General features: G+C 58.1%; 3 protein-coding genes across 5 annotated transcripts; 2 read left to right on the top strand and 1 right to left on the bottom strand.

Annotated features, from left to right (window-relative positions):
• Positions 1–2,896: 2,896 nt before the first annotated feature.
• Positions 2,897–6,624, bottom strand: BAG4 (BAG cochaperone 4). The gene is made up of 4 exons (XM_062621020.1): positions 6,505–6,624; positions 4,937–5,179; positions 4,433–4,666; positions 2,897–3,678 (listed from the first exon to the last, which is right to left on the bottom strand). The coding sequence occupies exons 1-4, from the start codon at positions 6,580–6,582 to the stop codon at positions 3,202–3,204; spliced, it is 1,032 nt and encodes a 343-aa protein (XP_062477004.1). The 5' UTR covers positions 6,583–6,624; the 3' UTR covers positions 2,897–3,201.
• A 41-nt stretch (positions 6,625–6,665) lies between these two features.
• On the top strand, positions 6,666–8,452 carry LSM1 (LSM1 homolog, mRNA degradation associated). Of its 2 annotated transcripts, XM_062621021.1 has the most exons (4): positions 6,666–6,822; positions 7,034–7,102; positions 7,775–7,890; positions 8,269–8,452. In XM_062621021.1, the coding sequence occupies exons 1-4, from the start codon at positions 6,777–6,779 to the stop codon at positions 8,437–8,439; spliced, it is 402 nt and encodes a 133-aa protein (XP_062477005.1). In that variant the 5' UTR covers positions 6,666–6,776; the 3' UTR covers positions 8,440–8,452. The 2 variants fall into 2 exon arrangements, with proteins under 2 accessions (XP_062477005.1, XP_062477006.1); XM_062621022.1 differs by lacking the exons at positions 6,666–6,822; positions 7,034–7,102 and adding an exon at positions 7,226–7,599.
• Positions 8,453–11,998: 3,546 nt separating this feature from the next.
• STAR (steroidogenic acute regulatory protein) lies at positions 11,999–15,624 on the top strand. 2 transcript variants are annotated; one of them, XM_062621019.1, is made up of 7 exons: positions 11,999–12,143; positions 12,483–12,596; positions 13,469–13,596; positions 13,682–13,837; positions 14,189–14,373; positions 14,865–14,958; positions 15,054–15,624. In XM_062621019.1, the coding sequence occupies exons 1-7, from the start codon at positions 12,080–12,082 to the stop codon at positions 15,159–15,161; spliced, it is 849 nt and encodes a 282-aa protein (XP_062477003.1). In that variant the 5' UTR covers positions 11,999–12,079; the 3' UTR covers positions 15,162–15,624. The 2 variants fall into 2 exon arrangements, with proteins under 2 accessions (XP_062477003.1, XP_062477002.1); XM_062621018.1 differs by having other exon boundaries at positions 13,679–13,837.
• Positions 15,625–16,135: the final 511 nt, after the last annotated feature.

Raw genomic sequence — 16,135 nt, 5'->3', positions numbered from 1 at the left:
TTAGGCCTTTGTGGGGATTGAGAAACCCTCTCCAGTGACGTGCGTTGCTCCTAGGAGCAAGAGGCAGAAGAAGAGCTTGGTTCCTGCAGAGAGGAGCTGATGATGGGGGGGATGCTGCAAGGCAAACCAGGAATTGCCATCCCGGCGCTCACCTCTGCCACAGCCACCCCTGAAGTGCCCAAGGTCTGCAGCTGATCCCTGCTCTTTGGCTCAGCTCTGCCCAAGGACCAGACCCAGGCCTGTCTCCTTGCAGAGCAACGCTGGTTGTAGGGATGGTAACTGCTCTTTCAGGTTACAGAGATGGTAACTGCTATCTCAGGTTCTAGAGATGGTAACTGCTATCTCAGGTTACAGACATGGTAACTGCCATTTCAGGTTATTGGTAACTGCTCTTTCAGGTTACAGAGATGGTAACTGCTATCTCAGGTTCTAGAGATGGTAACTGCTATCTCAGGTTACAGAGATGGTAACTGCCATTTCAGGTTATTGGTAACTGCTCTTTCAGGTTACAGAGATGGTAACTGCTATCTCAGGTTCTAGAGATGGTAACTGCTATCTCAGGTTCTAGAAATGGTAACTGCTATTTCAGGTTCTAGAGATGGTAACTGCCATTTCAGGTTATTGGTAACTGCTCTTTCAGGTTATAGACATGGTAACTGCCATTTCAGGTTATTGGTAACTGCTCTTTCAGGTTATAGACATGGTAACTGCCATTTCAGGTTACTGGTAACTGCTATTTCAGGTTCTAGAGATGGTAACTGCCATTTCAGGTTATTGGTAACTGCTATCTCAGCTTATAGAGATGGTAACTGCCATTTCAGGTTATTGGTAACTGCTATTTCAAGTTACAGAGATGGTAACTGCTCTTTCAGGTTATTGGTAACTGCTATCTCAGGTTATAGAAATGGTAACTCCCATTTCAGGTTATTGGTAACTGCTATTTCAGGTTATTGGTAACTGCTATTTCAGGTTCTAGAGATGCTAACTGCCATTTCAGGTTATTGGTAACTGCTATTTCAGGTTCTAGAGATGCTAACTGCCATTTCAGCCCACTCTTCAATGTGCTTTTAACTGGAGGTTTACATAACCCTCTGCCCACACACAGGAACTTCAGCTCCGGAAGAGGAAATCTCTACAGGAATCTGTTACCTCCATAGGTTCAGCACTAGAAGAGCAGGGAAGGAACCCTCCTCCTCCTCCTCCTCCTCCTCCTCCTCCTCCCGGGCTCTGCCTTGCTGGAATGCCACACATGGACTTCCAGCTCTCCTGGTGATAAAGGCATCATGGCTCTTACCACGTCTCCACAGCAGGAAACCTTTGTCCCAGACCACAGAGCACTGGTGATGCAGCAGCTGAGCACGGGGTTTGGAATCTCTCCTAACTGACTGCATTGCAGGGCCCACACTCCTTATGCAGCTGAACCTCCCTACTCCTTTCCCTGGCAGCTGATAGGGGAAGGAAACGAGTCCCGGAGCAAAGAGGATGCAATAAGCAATGCAGGTTTGCTCCTGATGGGATTCTTGCTCCTGAAACACACATAGAAAGGGAAGGTGCAGCCAGCTCCTTGCATTCCAGGCTGCCCCAAGCTGGCTGCAGGCAGTGATTTGCTGCTAATGCCACATCCTCTAGGAAGCTGCAGGACTGTCCCGGAGGAGTCACTCTGCACTGATGGATTTTGCTTTCCCTGTTGAAACAGGACTTGCACCACCTCTTGCCACAGCACATTCCAGGCTTTTTTTTTTGGCTGATCCTGCCCAAAGGGAACCCAAAGCCTCGATTTCAACAGCTCCACCAACCAAATATAGCACCGCATGTGGTAAGAGGAGGGGAAAGAGCTCCCCAGAGCACAGATGCTCCATCGCTACCACACAAACCAAACCCAAAGCACAGATTCATTCCTGGCTGCTGCCTTTATCGGGGAAAGAATGGCATTCCCTGGGGCTGGACCACTGCCTTCCATGAGCTCTGCGAACCAGGGCAGTGATTTGCACCTCCAGTACAGCCACTCCGACGTCCTGTTCTCGGCCTGCCAAGAGGATGGAATCAAATCGCATCCCGGGACACTCGTCTCCCCCTTGGCTCACCTCATCCCTGCAGGCTGACAGCCACATGTGCTCCCAGACACATCCAACGAGCTGCAAAGGTCAGTCCCGTGCACGCAGCCCCGGCTGGGACTGACGTGGGATCCACCAGGGTGCCCTTGAGGACACGGGCTGGCCATCAGAGCCAAAGGGTGATGGCTCCTGGAGCACCAGTGGACCCCAAAGCAGGCACTCTGAGAGGGAACGCGGCCACAGAGCCAGCCTGGCTGGTGCTGGGTCTGAGTTGCACAACCTCCCCATAGGGTCCTATTAAAGAGCAGAGACCTTGAGACACCCTAATTACAAAACAACATTGAAAAGGTGTCAGGGTTTATTATCTCGTCACACACAGCAATGATTCACTTCACGTGTGCTGTATAACCAGAAGGTTAACAGGAGGATGGGCTGCCTCCCTGCAGGAGGATGTTTACCATTCAAAAGTGGCTTTTCCCCCAGGCGACCTGGAAAACGCTTCCCAGCATCCCATTGTTTGAGGATGCCCTTCTCCAACGCCTTTCTTCTGCTCACACCTCTCCTTTCCAACAGCAGAACAATGCAGGGGGGGCACCATGCACTGGCTCACCAGGGCACAGGAGGCACGACACGACATCAGCTCGCAGCCAAGAGCTGCCAACCTGGTCCCTTTCTGCAGCACTTCAGTGCCAAAGGATACCCCACAACGACACGGGAGGGGAGGAAGCTGAAGATGCAGCCAGGGAAGGGCGAGCCTGGGGTCACGGCTGCACGTTGCAGTGTGGTACCCCACATCTCACAAGCGTTTTGGCTCTCTAGGGCTGCGGCTACAGATGGGGCCTGCCTGGGGAACCTCTGTACAGTGATGGAGATGGAGAGGATGCAGAGCCCTCTGGGTCTCCCCACGGAGACCTTTCCATCGTGGGTATCTCGACGGTTCAACAATTCAATCTATGGCTTCAAACCTCTTTTAGTTCATCTATTGCCAAGTTATCAGCTGGGGCTGAGCTCCCGGGGTTGGGTTTCGGTGGCTTTGTGAGGGCTTATTGCTATTCCATTGCCAGCAGTGCGTAGCAGAGATTTAGCAGAGCTGGGACTCTATGGAGCCTCCTCACCGGGCCGCCTGCTGCAGCTTGAGGATGTGCTTTCACAATCCCTTTCTTTCCAGTTTTTCCAGTATGGCCTGGATTCTGTGGACGGATTCCTTCCTGGCCTGCCGAACACTGTCCTGGCCGCCCGTCTCCACGGAATCCAGCTCCAGCAGCAGCTTGGTCAGCATCTCCTCCAGCAGCCGGTAGGATTTATCCGTCTTTTTCCCTACAAACTCATCCACCTCCTCCTCCAGCTGCTCCGCCTCCCCCATAACGTGCAGGATCCTCTGGATTCCCGGCCGGATGCCTGCGGAATGCGCTGTGGGTCGGTGCTCCCCAGGTTGAAGCTCCCTATTCCCGGCCCAAGGCTTCCGAGGCGTGCTGTCATAGAGCTGGGGCTGGGCGCTGTACTGCACCTTGGGGTGCTGGGGGGCTGCTGCGTGGTCATTCACTGTCCCATAGGGCTGGTGGTTGCCGTCGGGGTAGTAGCTGTGATGGTTCGTGCCGTGCTCGGGTTTCTCATAAGCAACGTCCTAAGGCAGGAGGAGAAAAAGCCTCTTAAGTGGTTTTGCCTAAAAACCAGGGGTTTCTCTCTTATCTGACACTTGCTTTGAGCTGTGCTCAGTGGGGGGGACACAGGGCAGTGATACAGGCAGCATCTTCTGGACTCCAAGTCCTGCCAAGAGGTCCCAAAGAGGCACAGGACCCACACGTCACTAAAGAGAGAGGCCAATGAGGGTCCTGTTTGGGCATCCCAAAGACACTTCTCTGCAGGTGGCTGTTCCCAAGGGATAGCAGCGCCCATCCCTAAATCCCTGCTGCATTGATCCTCCTGATCAAACCCTGACATGAACAGACCACTCCAAATGCATCATTTCCTTCTGGTTTGGGCTTAAAACATCCCTCAGTAAGTAAGGGATGGCTGTGCCCAAAACAAGCACTTGAAGAGGAATTCCAAAGGCTGCAGACTGGCCCTTGGGGAGTCCCATGCTCTTCACTGCTTGAGAGAGGTTGTTGGACAAGGGCTGACCCATTTCCCTGCCCTGGGATGCCCAATATCTCCAGTGCCTTTCTATAGCTCCAGCCCTGCCTTTTGGTCTCGTGTATGCAAAGAGGTGGTTTCGCTGCAGCACCTGGATCCCTGCTGCTTTCTTTCTACCTAAACTAAATGTGCTCAGGGAAAGGGGCATTCCCAGGAGACAGAGGCAGGGTTTGGGGAGGTCTGCCCCCAACCAGGACCCAGCATCACCTTGCACTGCATCACTGCATCATCAGCATCAACGCTACCTTTGAGTCCCATGCAGTGGGGTGGGAAGTTGCTCCGCTGCTGGTCCAGGATGGGTGCGAATCGGCCACGAAGGGGTTCCCGTGCACTGAAGTGGATGCCCATGGGTACCGTGGCTGCACCCCATAGACAGGGTGAGGAGCCCATGTGTCCTCCAGGGCTCTGGGCTGCGGTGGGGAGGTGACCCCTGAGCTGCTGTCTCCATAGGGATACTGCGGGATGGGCATTCCCGGTGTCTGCAAGAGGAAGAGAAGAACAGGAGTTACCCATGGAGTCACTGCTCCCTCCAGGCAGCCCCACCAACAGCCTCGCTGCTGGCTCCTGCTTTCCTTGCCCTCAACCTTGGAGTCTCTGTAGAGATATCGGAAGTTTCCTTATCTCCAACCCAAATCTCCCCTATTTCAGTCTGGACCCATCACCCCTTGTCCCATCCCTACAGCCCCTGATGAAGAGCCCGTCCCCAGCATCCTTGTAGCCCCCTTCAGACCCTGCAATTGGGCTCTTACCTGCGGTGGGGAGTAGCTGGGACCCTGCTGCTGCCTCCGGAGCGAGGAGCCCTCGTTGGGACCCTCCGGTGCCGCGTAGCTCCAGGGGGGAGCCGGTGATGGGCACCGGTACCTGCCGGTGGGCTCGGAGGGATAAGGGGGCCCGGAGCAGTGGTACCCCCGTGGCAGCCCCGTGTAGTGTGGGGCAGCACCAGGAGGGTAGGAGGGGCTGTAGGCTCCATTGGCATAGGGAGAATCCATGGCCTGGGAAGGAGGGAAGAGCAGAGGAGAGGTCATGGGCTGTGGCTATGAGGCCAAGGGACCCTTCCTGCAGCCTTTATATCATCCCCAGGATGGGTTTCATGCTCTGACGTTGGCCACCGTCAATGAACGCGTTTGATTCACGCTGTGGTCACAGCACAGGGGACATTGCAGCAGGTTGGTGTGGCCGAGGGGGGGGCTCAATGGCTCAGCAATACCTCTCCCATTGCCCCCTCCCCGGGGCAAACAGCTCCGAGGAGCCTCAACCACGTCACTGGTGCATGAAAACCGCTCCAGGAACGCTCGTTTCCCCTTTCAGTCTGCGAAGAGAAATGAGGCAAGAGGACGGGATCCACCAGTTCTGGGCCCCGAGGGCGCTCCGATCCCCAGAGCTGCGGGAGCACGAGGACACGGGATCATGGAATGGGATTGGATTGGAAGGGACCTCAAAGCTCACCCATAAAGCAAGGACACCTTGCACTAGGGCAGGGTGCTCCAAGCCCCTGTGTGCACCCTGGCCTTGAGCACTGCCAGGGATGGGGCGGCCACAGCTTCTCCATTCAACCCATCCCAGCATCCCAAAGAGCTCATCCCCATCTCCCCCCGTGGCAGGTTAAAGCCATTCCCTTTGTCCTGTCCCTGCAGGCCCTTGTCAACGGGTGGAGCTCGCGGAGCCTCCCCATAGCTTTGGGCACAGCAGTTTTTCCCCATGAGCCGTTTGATGGAGGAGAGATCGGGATCAAACCTGCGCATCCCATGGGATTAGGACAAACCCCGGCTGTGCCCGCACAGCAGGAGCACGACGAGCGAAGCCTTTCTCTTCACGCAGCGTTTGTGCAACAGCCCCTAAAAACCGCTATTGCTGCAATAAACCCAAATGGGCCCCAAAGAGCAAAGTGGCAGGAGCGGAAAGCAACGGGCACCGGGATGCTTCTTCCCTGCGGGAAGCGCGGCTCCGGTTGGATGCGCGGCTCTGCCCCGCTCATCCCGGCTCCAACCAGCCGGGGCCGGCAGCATCTCCGCGGTGATCCCAGCGTTGGAGCCCGGCTCCCAGCCGTGTCACCTTGGACGGCGCCCGGGGACAAAGCTCCTCCGCGCCCGTTTAAACGCGTTTAAACGCGGTTCCCAGCTCGGGGATGCTCTCAACGCGAATGGATCCGTTCGGAAACCAGGGGATGCGCGGCGGCCCCCGCCCGGCCGAGGCCCCGCGGCTCTGCCCCAGGGCACGGAGACCGCGGCTGCCCCACCGAGAGGGGCGGGATCGCGGCTCCCTCTTCCCCCCCTCCCCTCGCCGCCGGTCCGGTCCGGTCGGGTCCGGTCCCCGTTACCTGCGCCGCTGCCGGCGGGCGGGAGGACCCGGGGGCCCACAGCGGGCCCGGCTCTGCCGCGCGATCGCAGCGCTCCATGGCGGCCGCGCCACCGCCCCGCCAATCAGCGGCCCGGCCCCCACCTCGGCTGACCAATCAGCGGGCGCCTTGCGCGCACGACTGGCGCGTCTTAAAGGGGCAGCGCCACACCGAGCTCCTCCCGGTTACGAGGTGGTTCCGGGGCGGCACCGGCGGCACCGGCGCATGGCGGCGCTTCCGCCGCGGGCAGCACCATGAACTACATGCCCGGCACGGCCAGCCTCATCCAGGACATCGACAGTGAGTGCCCCGGCCGGGCTCCATCCAGCGGGTCCCCGGTCCCTATGGATGCTGCATCCCATGGGGCTGCTTGGACCCCCTGCCCCGTGGGCAGCGCTCCGGTGCGGGGTTCCTCGCTGGTTGAGCATCACTGGGTCCCCCCCGCGCTGTGGGTTGGGGTCCGGGGTGTCCATCCCGGTCTGAACCCCACTTTTCTCCTCGTGTCCCGCAGAGAAGCACCTGGTCCTGCTGCGGGACGGGCGGACGCTCATCGGGTACCTGCGCAGCATCGACCAGTTCGGTACGGGGGCACCTTGGGGGGGGGGGGGGGGTTGGATGTGCCCCGGTGCCAGGCGTGTGTTGGGACGGGCAGCGAGGAGGAGGATGAGGAGGAAGAGGAGAGCCCCATAGGTACCCGTTTGTAGGAGCTCGGTGATGCTCCCGGGCTCACCGGAGGAGCTCCCTTCCCAAGCAATAAAGAGGGAGCTTGGATTTAGTGGGAGCTCCCCATTTTGGGGTCCTTGCTTAACGCAGTAGCTGTATTAACCCCACTGCGTGCTGGTCCTGAGCAGGAATATGCATTTCTTCGGTTAAAAACATGAGGTTTAAATCAATTTCGTGGTAAGTGGAGTGATGTGATTGCAGGGTTACAGCGTGTTTGTGCTGTGCGTTAAAGCACCCATCTGTGTTTAATCCCCCTCCTCCCAATTGCATCCAGCACTGATGCTCCAGCATCCCTTTTTAGGCACAAAGGGATGGAGACACCCATGGGCTTGGAACCTGATGGCGCTGCCATGGGTGCTGTGGCCTGCTCTGCCTGCCCAGGCTGTGGGTGCTGCATCCATCCATGGGAGATGGTTGGTGCCATCAGTGATGGGAGCGCTGCTGCTGCTGCTGCCCCGGGACCGGGGGGGGGAGATGCTCTTTAATAGCTACAAAACACGGTGTAATCTGAGTTCTTCTCTCTCTGCAGCAAACCTGGTGCTGCACCAGACTGTGGAGCGCATCCACGTGGGCAAGAAGTATGGGGACATCCCTCGAGGCATCTTTGTAGTGAGAGGAGAGAACGTTGTTCTGCTGGGGGAAATAGTAAGTGAGGGGCCCTGACACGAGTGTGGTGCCCATCAGTTACAGGTGGTCCCATTGTGAGGGCTGATGGTTGAGCCCCCATGGATTTGCTGCCCAAGAGCCCTCTCCCATGGACACTGTGCTGGGGGGTCCCTGGTTGTGTCCCCCCCACATCGCCTTCACCGTGTGCCCTGCGCATGCAAACCTATGGGCAGGGTGGACCCAAGCCCTTGCTGCCTGTGTGCCAGCTCCTGCTCACCTCAGCATCCATCCTGCCCCGTTAACATCGGGGAGAGCAATGGAATGGGCTGCCCGTGGCACCGCTCGGCCCCGGCAGCATCATCCCGGCTCCGAGAGCCTGGAGCATCCCATGGGCTGAATGGGCTCTTTGTGTGGCAGGACCTGGAGAAGGAGAGCGATACCCCCCTGCAGCAGGTCTCCATCGAGGAGATCCTGGAGGAGCAGCGCGTGGAGCAGCAGGCGAAGCAGGAGTCAGAGAAGCTGAAGGTGCAGGCGTTGAAGGAGCGGGGGCTCTGCGTGCCACGGGCAGACACCCTGGATGAGTACTGAGCCCCAAACCCACTGTTCCCATGTTGGGTTTTCCATGGCACAGAGGAGGAAATGATGCCTTTGGCTCCTCTCCTTGCATGGAAGGAGGAGGAGGAGGAGGAGGAGGAGGGGAGGCAGGCGCCTGCCCCGTGCACTGGGGAACACAAGGGAGTGTGTTCAGGAGGAAACCCCCTTGGTCCTTTTGGGTTGGTTTTGCTTTCGTTCCTCTTCCCGTGCCTCGGGGGGAGTTTTCCCTTGGCCTGTAAATAAACCCTCGGTCTCCATAGCAACGGCTCTGCCTCTGGTCCCCTCCATCCGCATCCCAGTGCAGGACCCTCTGGAACAGGGAGAGGGATGCTGGTAGCCCCCAGCTCAGCTGAGTGCGCTGATGGCCTAATTAGTGCTAATGAAGAGCTGCTGCAGCATCTCCTCCCCTCAGTGCAGCAGGGAGGGGGGGTCCTTTGGGTTGTGCTTGTCCCCATCCCGTTGGGAGCCAGCTGGGATGGGATTGGATTTGGGCAGGAAACAGCAAACCTGGGTGCTGAGTGGGGGCTTTCCTCTTCCCAAGCACCTCGGTTTGGGCAGGATGAGCCCAGCTGATGCTGAGTGCACAGGGGTGAAGCCCCCATAGGCAGGGCTGGGGTCCCCTCTGCCCCACAGCTCCCTTCTTCTGGTGGTGGGGGGGAAGCAGCCTCCCCATGGGCTTTGTCCGGGTGGGATAGGGTGAGTTTGGTGGGAGGACAGGAAAAACAAGGGAATTCCCTTTGTGCTTTAACAACAATGGAATAAAAGGGGGGTTGGAGCTGGTGGGGAACCCAAATCCCCTGGGAGGATGGGGCTGGGGGGGGGGTCCTGTACCCGGGATGAGGGTGGGATGGGGCTCCCACCCATTAGGATTGTGGGAGGAGGATGAGGATGATGGGAATGAAGGCTGCAGCGCTGCCCCTTACATCAGCCTGTGATGCCCTGGGGGTGGTCCCACTCCCATCCTGATCCATCCCAATCCCATTCTCACGCTGCATCCTGGATTCCCTCCCCATAGGCATCGTGGTGGTGCTGGTGCCCTCCCCAGGAGGGAGAGGTTTGACACTAGCACCAATGCCTCCATCCCATGGGATGCACAACCCATGTGGGCTGGAGCCTTGTGCGAGCAGGAGCTGGATAAAGGGGTTTTGGCCTTGGGATGAGGTTGATGTCAGTGTGTGATGCTGCAAGAAGTGCTGGGATCTGGGAAGCAGAGCAGGATGAGGGCTGGGTCTGAGCTACCTTCACCAAGGGCTGCCTTGGGGCACACCAGGATCATGTATGTCCCTTTATCCCCCTTCCCTTTGAGGTCCCCATCACAGGGCTCAGCCAGGGAGATGCGTTGGGATGCAGGGGATGAGCATCATTGGTATCATCGCAACAGACAGGTTAAAATCCAAGGGGATCATTGGGTGCTGGTGCCTACAGAGTCCATTGGAGAGGCAGGGAGGGAATTGTGTAGGGAATGTGCCCCTGAGCCTGCCCTCTGTGAGGTCAAGGATGCCCCTGGATGATGGATGCAGGGTCCTTGCCTTCACCCTTGGTATGGCAGCGGCGGGTGGTGGTACCCAGCTGAGGATGCTGTTAACTGGGGCAGATGGGACAGGAAAGGTGTTTGGTTCCTTATCCCATCCTTATCCCTAAACACAATGAGAACGTTCACAGACCTGCACGTAGGGAACTGTGGTGCTTCTCCATCGGTTAAAGGACATTTCAGACACTTCCAAACCAACCTGGAAGTGTTGGAGTTGCTCTTTCCTCTGAGGAACCCAGTGCAGAGCCTGTTGGAGGCTGCAGGGACCTGGTTTAGCTGCGTTTCTTCATCTCTGCCCCCAGCACCTCTGGTTCCCATTCACCCCCATTCTGTGCCTGTGTGAGCATCATCAGTGCTGGGACATGGGGGTCTGATGGGGGTTTAGAGGCTGAAAGGTGCAGATGGAGCCGTGTGGTGGCTTTTGGGGGGGACATGGGGGGTGTTTTGTGGGGTTCTTTTGCCTCCCCCTGTGTTTTCCCCCCCCTCCTGCCCCACAGATGTGGGTTGGAGGGCTCTGCACCCATCCCACAGTGGGGCTGTGCTGTATCCCCTTGCTGGTACACAGGATGCGGCTCCCCTTGTCACCAGCGGTGGGTCCAGGCAAGTCACTGGGGCCTCATCCTGCCCGATGCAGGAGGGTGATGCTGGATGCACAATGGGCTCCATTGGCCAGAGCATCCTGGACAGGCACCTTCCCAGAGCCTGGGGTAGGTGCTGGCACCCGAATCCCATCCCTGATGCCTGTGGTACCCAGGATGCTGTTGCTCCTTAGCACCCAATAGGTGCTGAGCTGTTGTCCCTTCCCTTGCCAGGCCCATTGGATGCACCCCTGAGGGGTGTGTGAGGGTCCTGGGGGGAGTCCCAGTTAAACCAGTCCCTCCTATGGGGGTTTTGGGTGGGTTTGGGCACAGCCTCCTCCAGGCAGGCCTGGGGTCCATGGACCATGTTGGGGGGTCCCCCCTGCTCTCCATAGACCCACTGGGGACCCTGGAATCACCCCTGTGTGGGGCTGCAGCACTGGGATTATAGGGGATGTCCCTATAAACACTTGGGATGGGGATGGTGCAGCTCAGCTGGCTTCCCCTTGATCCCCCCATCACCTCCATCGATGGGAGCACAAGGTCCTGATGGAGAACAGCAGCAGCACCGGAGAGGAGCCGTCCATGGGAGCAACGGGACCATTCCCACATGGCAGGTGGGACCCAACCCATTCCTTATGGGAGCAGAGGGAGGCGATGGGGCTGCGTTGCTGCTTGGTGCCCTCCCCGTTGTGCAACAGCAGGGGGAAGGTCAGATCCTGCAGGAGGGAGCCGGGGTTGACGTCAAGGGAAGCAGCTGGGGATGGGAGCAGGGCCATAACTCATCCTGGGAATGGCGTTTTCATCCTTGACTCTTATCACTGCTCTGCATTGCCCACTGCTCCCAGCCCCAGGGGCAGATAAACCGGCCTCGGAGGGGGGGGAGGTTCAGGGCTGCTCCCAGCCCCACAGCGTGCCCCATGTTCAGCTGTATAGGGCTGACAGAGGGGTTGCGTTGGTGTGGGGTCTTCCAGCACCGCTCGTGTCTATGCGATGTGCACGAAGCATCCCGGTGTTCCTGCATCCCGGGTACCACCATCCCAGCGGTGCTGGATGTCCTGTTCTGCTGCGTTTGGACCTATGGGTCAGGGTCTAATGTGATGGCACAGGAGTGGGGTCTGGTCCCTATGTGGGGGGGAGTCCTGGTGTGTTGGGAGCTGAGGATGGGCTGAGCCTGGCTCTGGTTGTTGCATCCCGGCGAGACGACAGTGCTCTCCATTACCTTAATTATTATCCATTGTGATCTGTTCTTATCCCTTCTCCGGATCTTTATCCATGGCTGCTCCATTCAGGAGCACGCCCCCAGCCCTGTGCAGCGATGCAGCTGCGCAAGGAGCCAGCTCCGACCTTGGCCCCGTGGGTCCTGCCGTAAGCGATGGCTCTTATCTCCCTGCTGACGAGCCAGCATCCTTCAAGCACCGTACTTAAGGCTCAGCCCCCGCGGGGCTGGGGCAGAGCAGCTCCCATCACCGAGAGGGAGAGAAGCAGGAACCGGGATACCCAAGGGCTGCATCCGCACGGGAAGATGCTGCCGGCGACGTTCAAGCTCTGCGCTGCCATCTCCTACCAGCACCTGCGGAACATGAGGGGTGAGGGTGCGAGGGAGGCCACGGGGATGGGCTCCCCGTCCCACGTTGGGGTCGGGTTGTGGTTGGTGCCTGTGATGGGGGATGAGGGGGGGGGATACGCTGGTGCTGATGTGGAGGGTGGCGATGGGATGCAAGGATTTAGTGTTCTGTTAACGCAACTCTACCTTGTCCCTTGGTACCCATGGAATTGCCCCTCGGTGTTCTCATGCTGGAATCTGCTCCCCGGGGAGGTCCTGTGCCTGTGGGGACAGGGCAGAAGCAGAGGCTTGTTCGAGGTGTTTGAAGTGGGGGTAAAAGCCGCTGCCCCAGTGCTGGGGCTGACGCTGCTCTGCCCCCCAGGTCTCAGAAGACAAGCGGCCCTCACCATCGGCCAGGAGCTGAGCAAGCTCGTGTGCCGCAGCCCCGGCCCCGGGCCCTGGATCAGCCACGTGCGCAGGAGGAGCTCCTTGCTCAGTGAGTGACCAGCGGCGGGGTCTGACCCTGTCCATCCCCTTTTCCATCCCCTTTTCCATCGCCCTCTTCCATCGCCCTTTTCCATCGCCCTTTTCCATCCCCCTTTTCCACCCCCTTTTCCACCCCCTTTTCCATCGCCCTTTTCCACCCCCTTTTCCATCGCCCTTTTCCACCCCCTTTTCCATCGCCCTTTTCCACCCCCTTTTCCGTCGCCCTTTTCCGTCGCCCTTTTCCGTCGCCCTTTTCCGTCGCCCTTTTCCGTCGCCCTTTTCCGTCGCCCTTTTCCGTCGCCCTTTTCCGTCGCCCTTTTCCGTCGCCCTTTTCCGTCGCCCTTTTCCGTCGCCCTTTTCCGTCGCCCTTTTCCGTCGCCCTTTTCCGTCGCCCTTTTCCATCCCCTTTTCCATCCCCTTTTCCATCCCCTTTTCCATCGCCCTTTTCCATCGCCCTTTTCCATCCCCTTTTCCATCCCCTTTTCCATCCCCTTTTCCATCCCCTTTTCCATCCCCTTTTCCATCACCCTTTTCCATCCTCCTTTTCCGCCCCCCCTTTTCCACCCCCCTTTTCCACCCCCCTTTTCCACCCCCCTTTTCCACCCCCCTTTTCCAGCCCCCCTTTTCCAGCCCCCCTTTTCCAGCCCCCCTTTTCCACCCCCCTTTTCCATCCCCTTTCCGCCCCCCTTTCCACCCATATGGTGACTGTCACCATCAGGGCTGTATGGAGTGCTTGCTCGTGGGCAGCCCGTGCCTGTGAAGCGCAGGCAAAGCAGGGGCCGAGTTCCCTTCCCCATGCCTGGAGCAGTGGATTTGATGCAGATGAAGCTCACCCGGTGGCGCAGGAGTGTTCTTACCCTGCTGCTGTGTGACCTGGTGCAGGCTCAAGGCTGGAGGAGAAGCCCTTCAGCGACGTGGAAATGTCCTACATCAAACAAGGGGAAGAAGCGCTCCAGAAATCCCTGAGCATCCTCGGGAACCAGGACGGCTGGAAGATGGAGACGGAGCTGGTAGGTCCCGTGCCCCACTGCAGCCTTCACCCGCTCCCCCCTGTCCATGTATGCAATGGGAATCCCCCATTCCCTTCTCCAGCAGAACGGAGACCGAGTGCTGAGCAAGGTGCTCCCGGACGTGGGGAAGGTGTTCCGCCTGGAGGTGGTGGTGGATCAGCCCCTGGATGCGGTGTACAGTGAGCTGGTGGACAACATGGAGCAGATGGGAGACTGGAACCCCAGCGTCAAGGAGGTCAAGGTGGGAATGGGCCCCCCTTTTCCTGCTCTCACTGCTTGTCCCTTGGCCCATTGCAAAGGATTTCTCCAGCCTTCCTTTGGGAATGGGGAGGGCAGGATTCATCCTACAGCAGGAGTGAGTCTGTATCAGCTCGAGTGCTCCTTGCTCTGCATGAAACGCACTTGGGCTTCACTGCAGGGTAGCGAAGGTGTTGGGTTAGAGGAGAAACAGCAGCACAGAGCCCCAGGGTGCAGGGAGCATCGCTCCAAACCCCTCTTTCCTATTGGAACAAGAGAAGCATCCAGAGAAACCCCTTCCCTTTGCGGTGCTTTGAGCGCTGCAGAGCTAACGCTGGACCCCTGAACTTCCCAGATCCTGCAGAGGATTGGCAAGGACACGGTCATCACCCATGAGAAGGCAGCTGCTCCCCCCGGGAACATCGTTGGACCCAGGGACTTTGTGAGCGTCCGGTGCTCCAAGAGACGCGGCTCCACTTGTGTCCTGGCTGGAATGGCCACGCAGTACGGAGCCGTGCCGGAGCAGGAGGGCTTTGTAAGGTAACTCCCACTTTAGGGTCACTTACATGGAATGGCAGAGCCACAAAGTGAGTTTGGAGCAGTTGGGTTTGTCTTAGGTGGGAGCTGTTGAAGAAATCCCAATCCATGGCATCAGCTGGGTTTAAAGGCACCTCAGGAGATGATGCAGTCCGACCTCGAGCAGGCTCCACAGGGAGCAGGCAGGCTTGGAATGGCTCTCTAGAGCCCTAAACCATGCTGAGGTTTAGTTTATGGCCATCGCTCCTCATCCTGGTGCTGAGACCAGTGGAAAGGGTCTGGTACCCACATCTCCCCAGGGATGCTTTCAGCCACTGCAAGGACATCATTGGAGGGGGGGACACCAGGAGGTGCACTGGGTGCAGCAGTGAGGCTGAGAGTGGTCCCCAAGGGCAGAACTCGGGGTGTGGGGGGACCAGGACAGGACACAGAAGCCCAGCACTGCTCTTTGAGGCTGAAAGCTGGTCCCTAACGTGCACCCCTGCCCCTCGCAGAGCAGAGAACGGCCCCACATGCATGCTGCTGCGCCCGCTGTCCGGCCGGCCCTCGCACACCAAGCTCACTTGGCTGCTCAGCATCGACCTCAAGGTGAGCTCCCCTTCCAAGGCCACGAGCAGGAGGTGGGGTTTAGGGGCAGGTTCCACTCACGGGCTCTGTCTCCTCTCCTCTCCTCTCCTCTCCAGGGTTGGCTGCCCAAGAGCATCATCAACCAGGTCCTGGCCCAGACCCAGGTGGACTTTGCCAACCACCTCCGGCGGCGCCTGGCGCGGACGGCGGCCCCACAGTGCTGACAGTGCTTCAGCCCGGGGCGGGGGGGATGAAGGAGGGGAGCTTGTATGGGCAGACAATGTAATCAGAGCCTGTGCTCATTAACCGAGGCCTTTAATAGTAGACACTGCTAATTAACCCCTGAATAAAGCCGCCTTTATTGAACTAAGGAGTTAGCAGGGGCCTGAGCATAAACTTCTGCTAAGTCAAGTCCTGCATTTGCTCCAATGCCCCCTGCAACCTCCCTAATGAATGGCTGTTAATAAATAAAGCTCCAATGATGGGTATTTACTATTAAAGGCCTTGGTGACTTAGTTGTTAGGGAGGTCCCATGCACCCGAGTGGGAAGGTAGAAGGATGAGCACAGGAACTTGCTTTAAACCCTCACCTTTCCCTCTCCTCCTTCCCCCAAACCCCAGCCCTAAGAGTTCTGTTCCCTCCTCCCCGAGTGAAGCAGCTCTAATTTATTGTTCCTGTACAGACACACACCACGTGTCCCGTTATTTATTCAGTTAAAGCTCTGTAATGACCATCGCTGGCACGAGGCCTTGGAACTTGGCAATGCAGTGAGGAGGAGGAGGAGATCTTCACCCTGAGAGACCTCCAGAGCGCGGCTGCTTTGAGTGGAAATCTCATTTTTAACAAGAAAAAAAACCAAAACTTTATTTTTAAACTAGTCTCCAGTTTGTGGGGAGGAAGGGGGGAAATATACACTGTGAGCTGAAGCCCAGATTTCAGCCCTGCGTGCAATGGTCTTGTCCCAACACAGTCCTCGTGGCTGGGAGCTGGTGTTCACTGCACAAAGCACCCAGCCCAGGAGATGTTACCTTCTTTAGCCACACTGGGAAGTTACTGAAGCCTCCAAGAGGTGCCCACAGCCAGCACCCTACCAACTACAACTGCCCTCACTGAGCCTCCAGCCCAGGGGCAGAGCAGGAATCCCTTGCGGGTACCAAAGATACACAATACCTGTGTTGTTTCCCCCTCCTCCTCCCCA

The sequence above is a fragment of the Pezoporus occidentalis genome, unplaced genomic scaffold (assembly GCF_034315485.1).
Source record: "Pezoporus occidentalis ecotype Australia unplaced genomic scaffold, CSIRO_AGI_Poc_V1 ctg226, whole genome shotgun sequence".
NCBI classification, from domain to species: Eukaryota; Metazoa; Chordata; class Aves; order Psittaciformes; family Psittacidae; genus Pezoporus; species Pezoporus occidentalis.
The sequence above is the reverse complement of the archived record's forward strand: the minus strand, read 5'-3'. Positions and strand labels throughout refer to the sequence as shown.

Coding starts and splice junctions, on each gene's coding strand:
- BAG4 (XM_062621020.1), bottom strand. CDS start 6,582: ATGGAGCGCTGCGATCGCGCGGCAGAGCCGGGCCCGCTGTGGGCCCCC. Junction 5,180..6,504: donor GCCCGCCGGCAGCGGCGCAG/GTAACGGGGACC, acceptor CCTCCTTCCCAG/GCCATGGATTCTCCCTATGC. Junction 4,667..4,936: donor CCAGCTACTCCCCACCGCAG/GTAAGAGCCCAA, acceptor TTCCTCTTGCAG/ACACCGGGAATGCCCATCCC.
- LSM1 (XM_062621021.1), top strand. CDS start 6,777: ATGAACTACATGCCCGGCACGGCCAGCCTCATCCAGGACATCGACA. Junction 7,103..7,774: donor GCGCAGCATCGACCAGTTCG/GTACGGGGGCAC, acceptor CTCTCTCTGCAG/CAAACCTGGTGCTGCACCAG. Junction 7,891..8,268: donor TTGTTCTGCTGGGGGAAATA/GTAAGTGAGGGG, acceptor TTTGTGTGGCAG/GACCTGGAGAAGGAGAGCGA.
- STAR (XM_062621018.1), top strand. CDS start 12,080: ATGCTGCCGGCGACGTTCAAGCTCTGCGCTGCCATCTCCTACCAGCAC. Junction 13,597..13,678: donor GGAAGATGGAGACGGAGCTG/GTAGGTCCCGTG, acceptor TCCCTTCTCCAG/CAGAACGGAGACCGAGTGCT. Junction 14,959..15,053: donor TGCTCAGCATCGACCTCAAG/GTGAGCTCCCCT, acceptor TCTCCTCTCCAG/GGTTGGCTGCCCAAGAGCAT.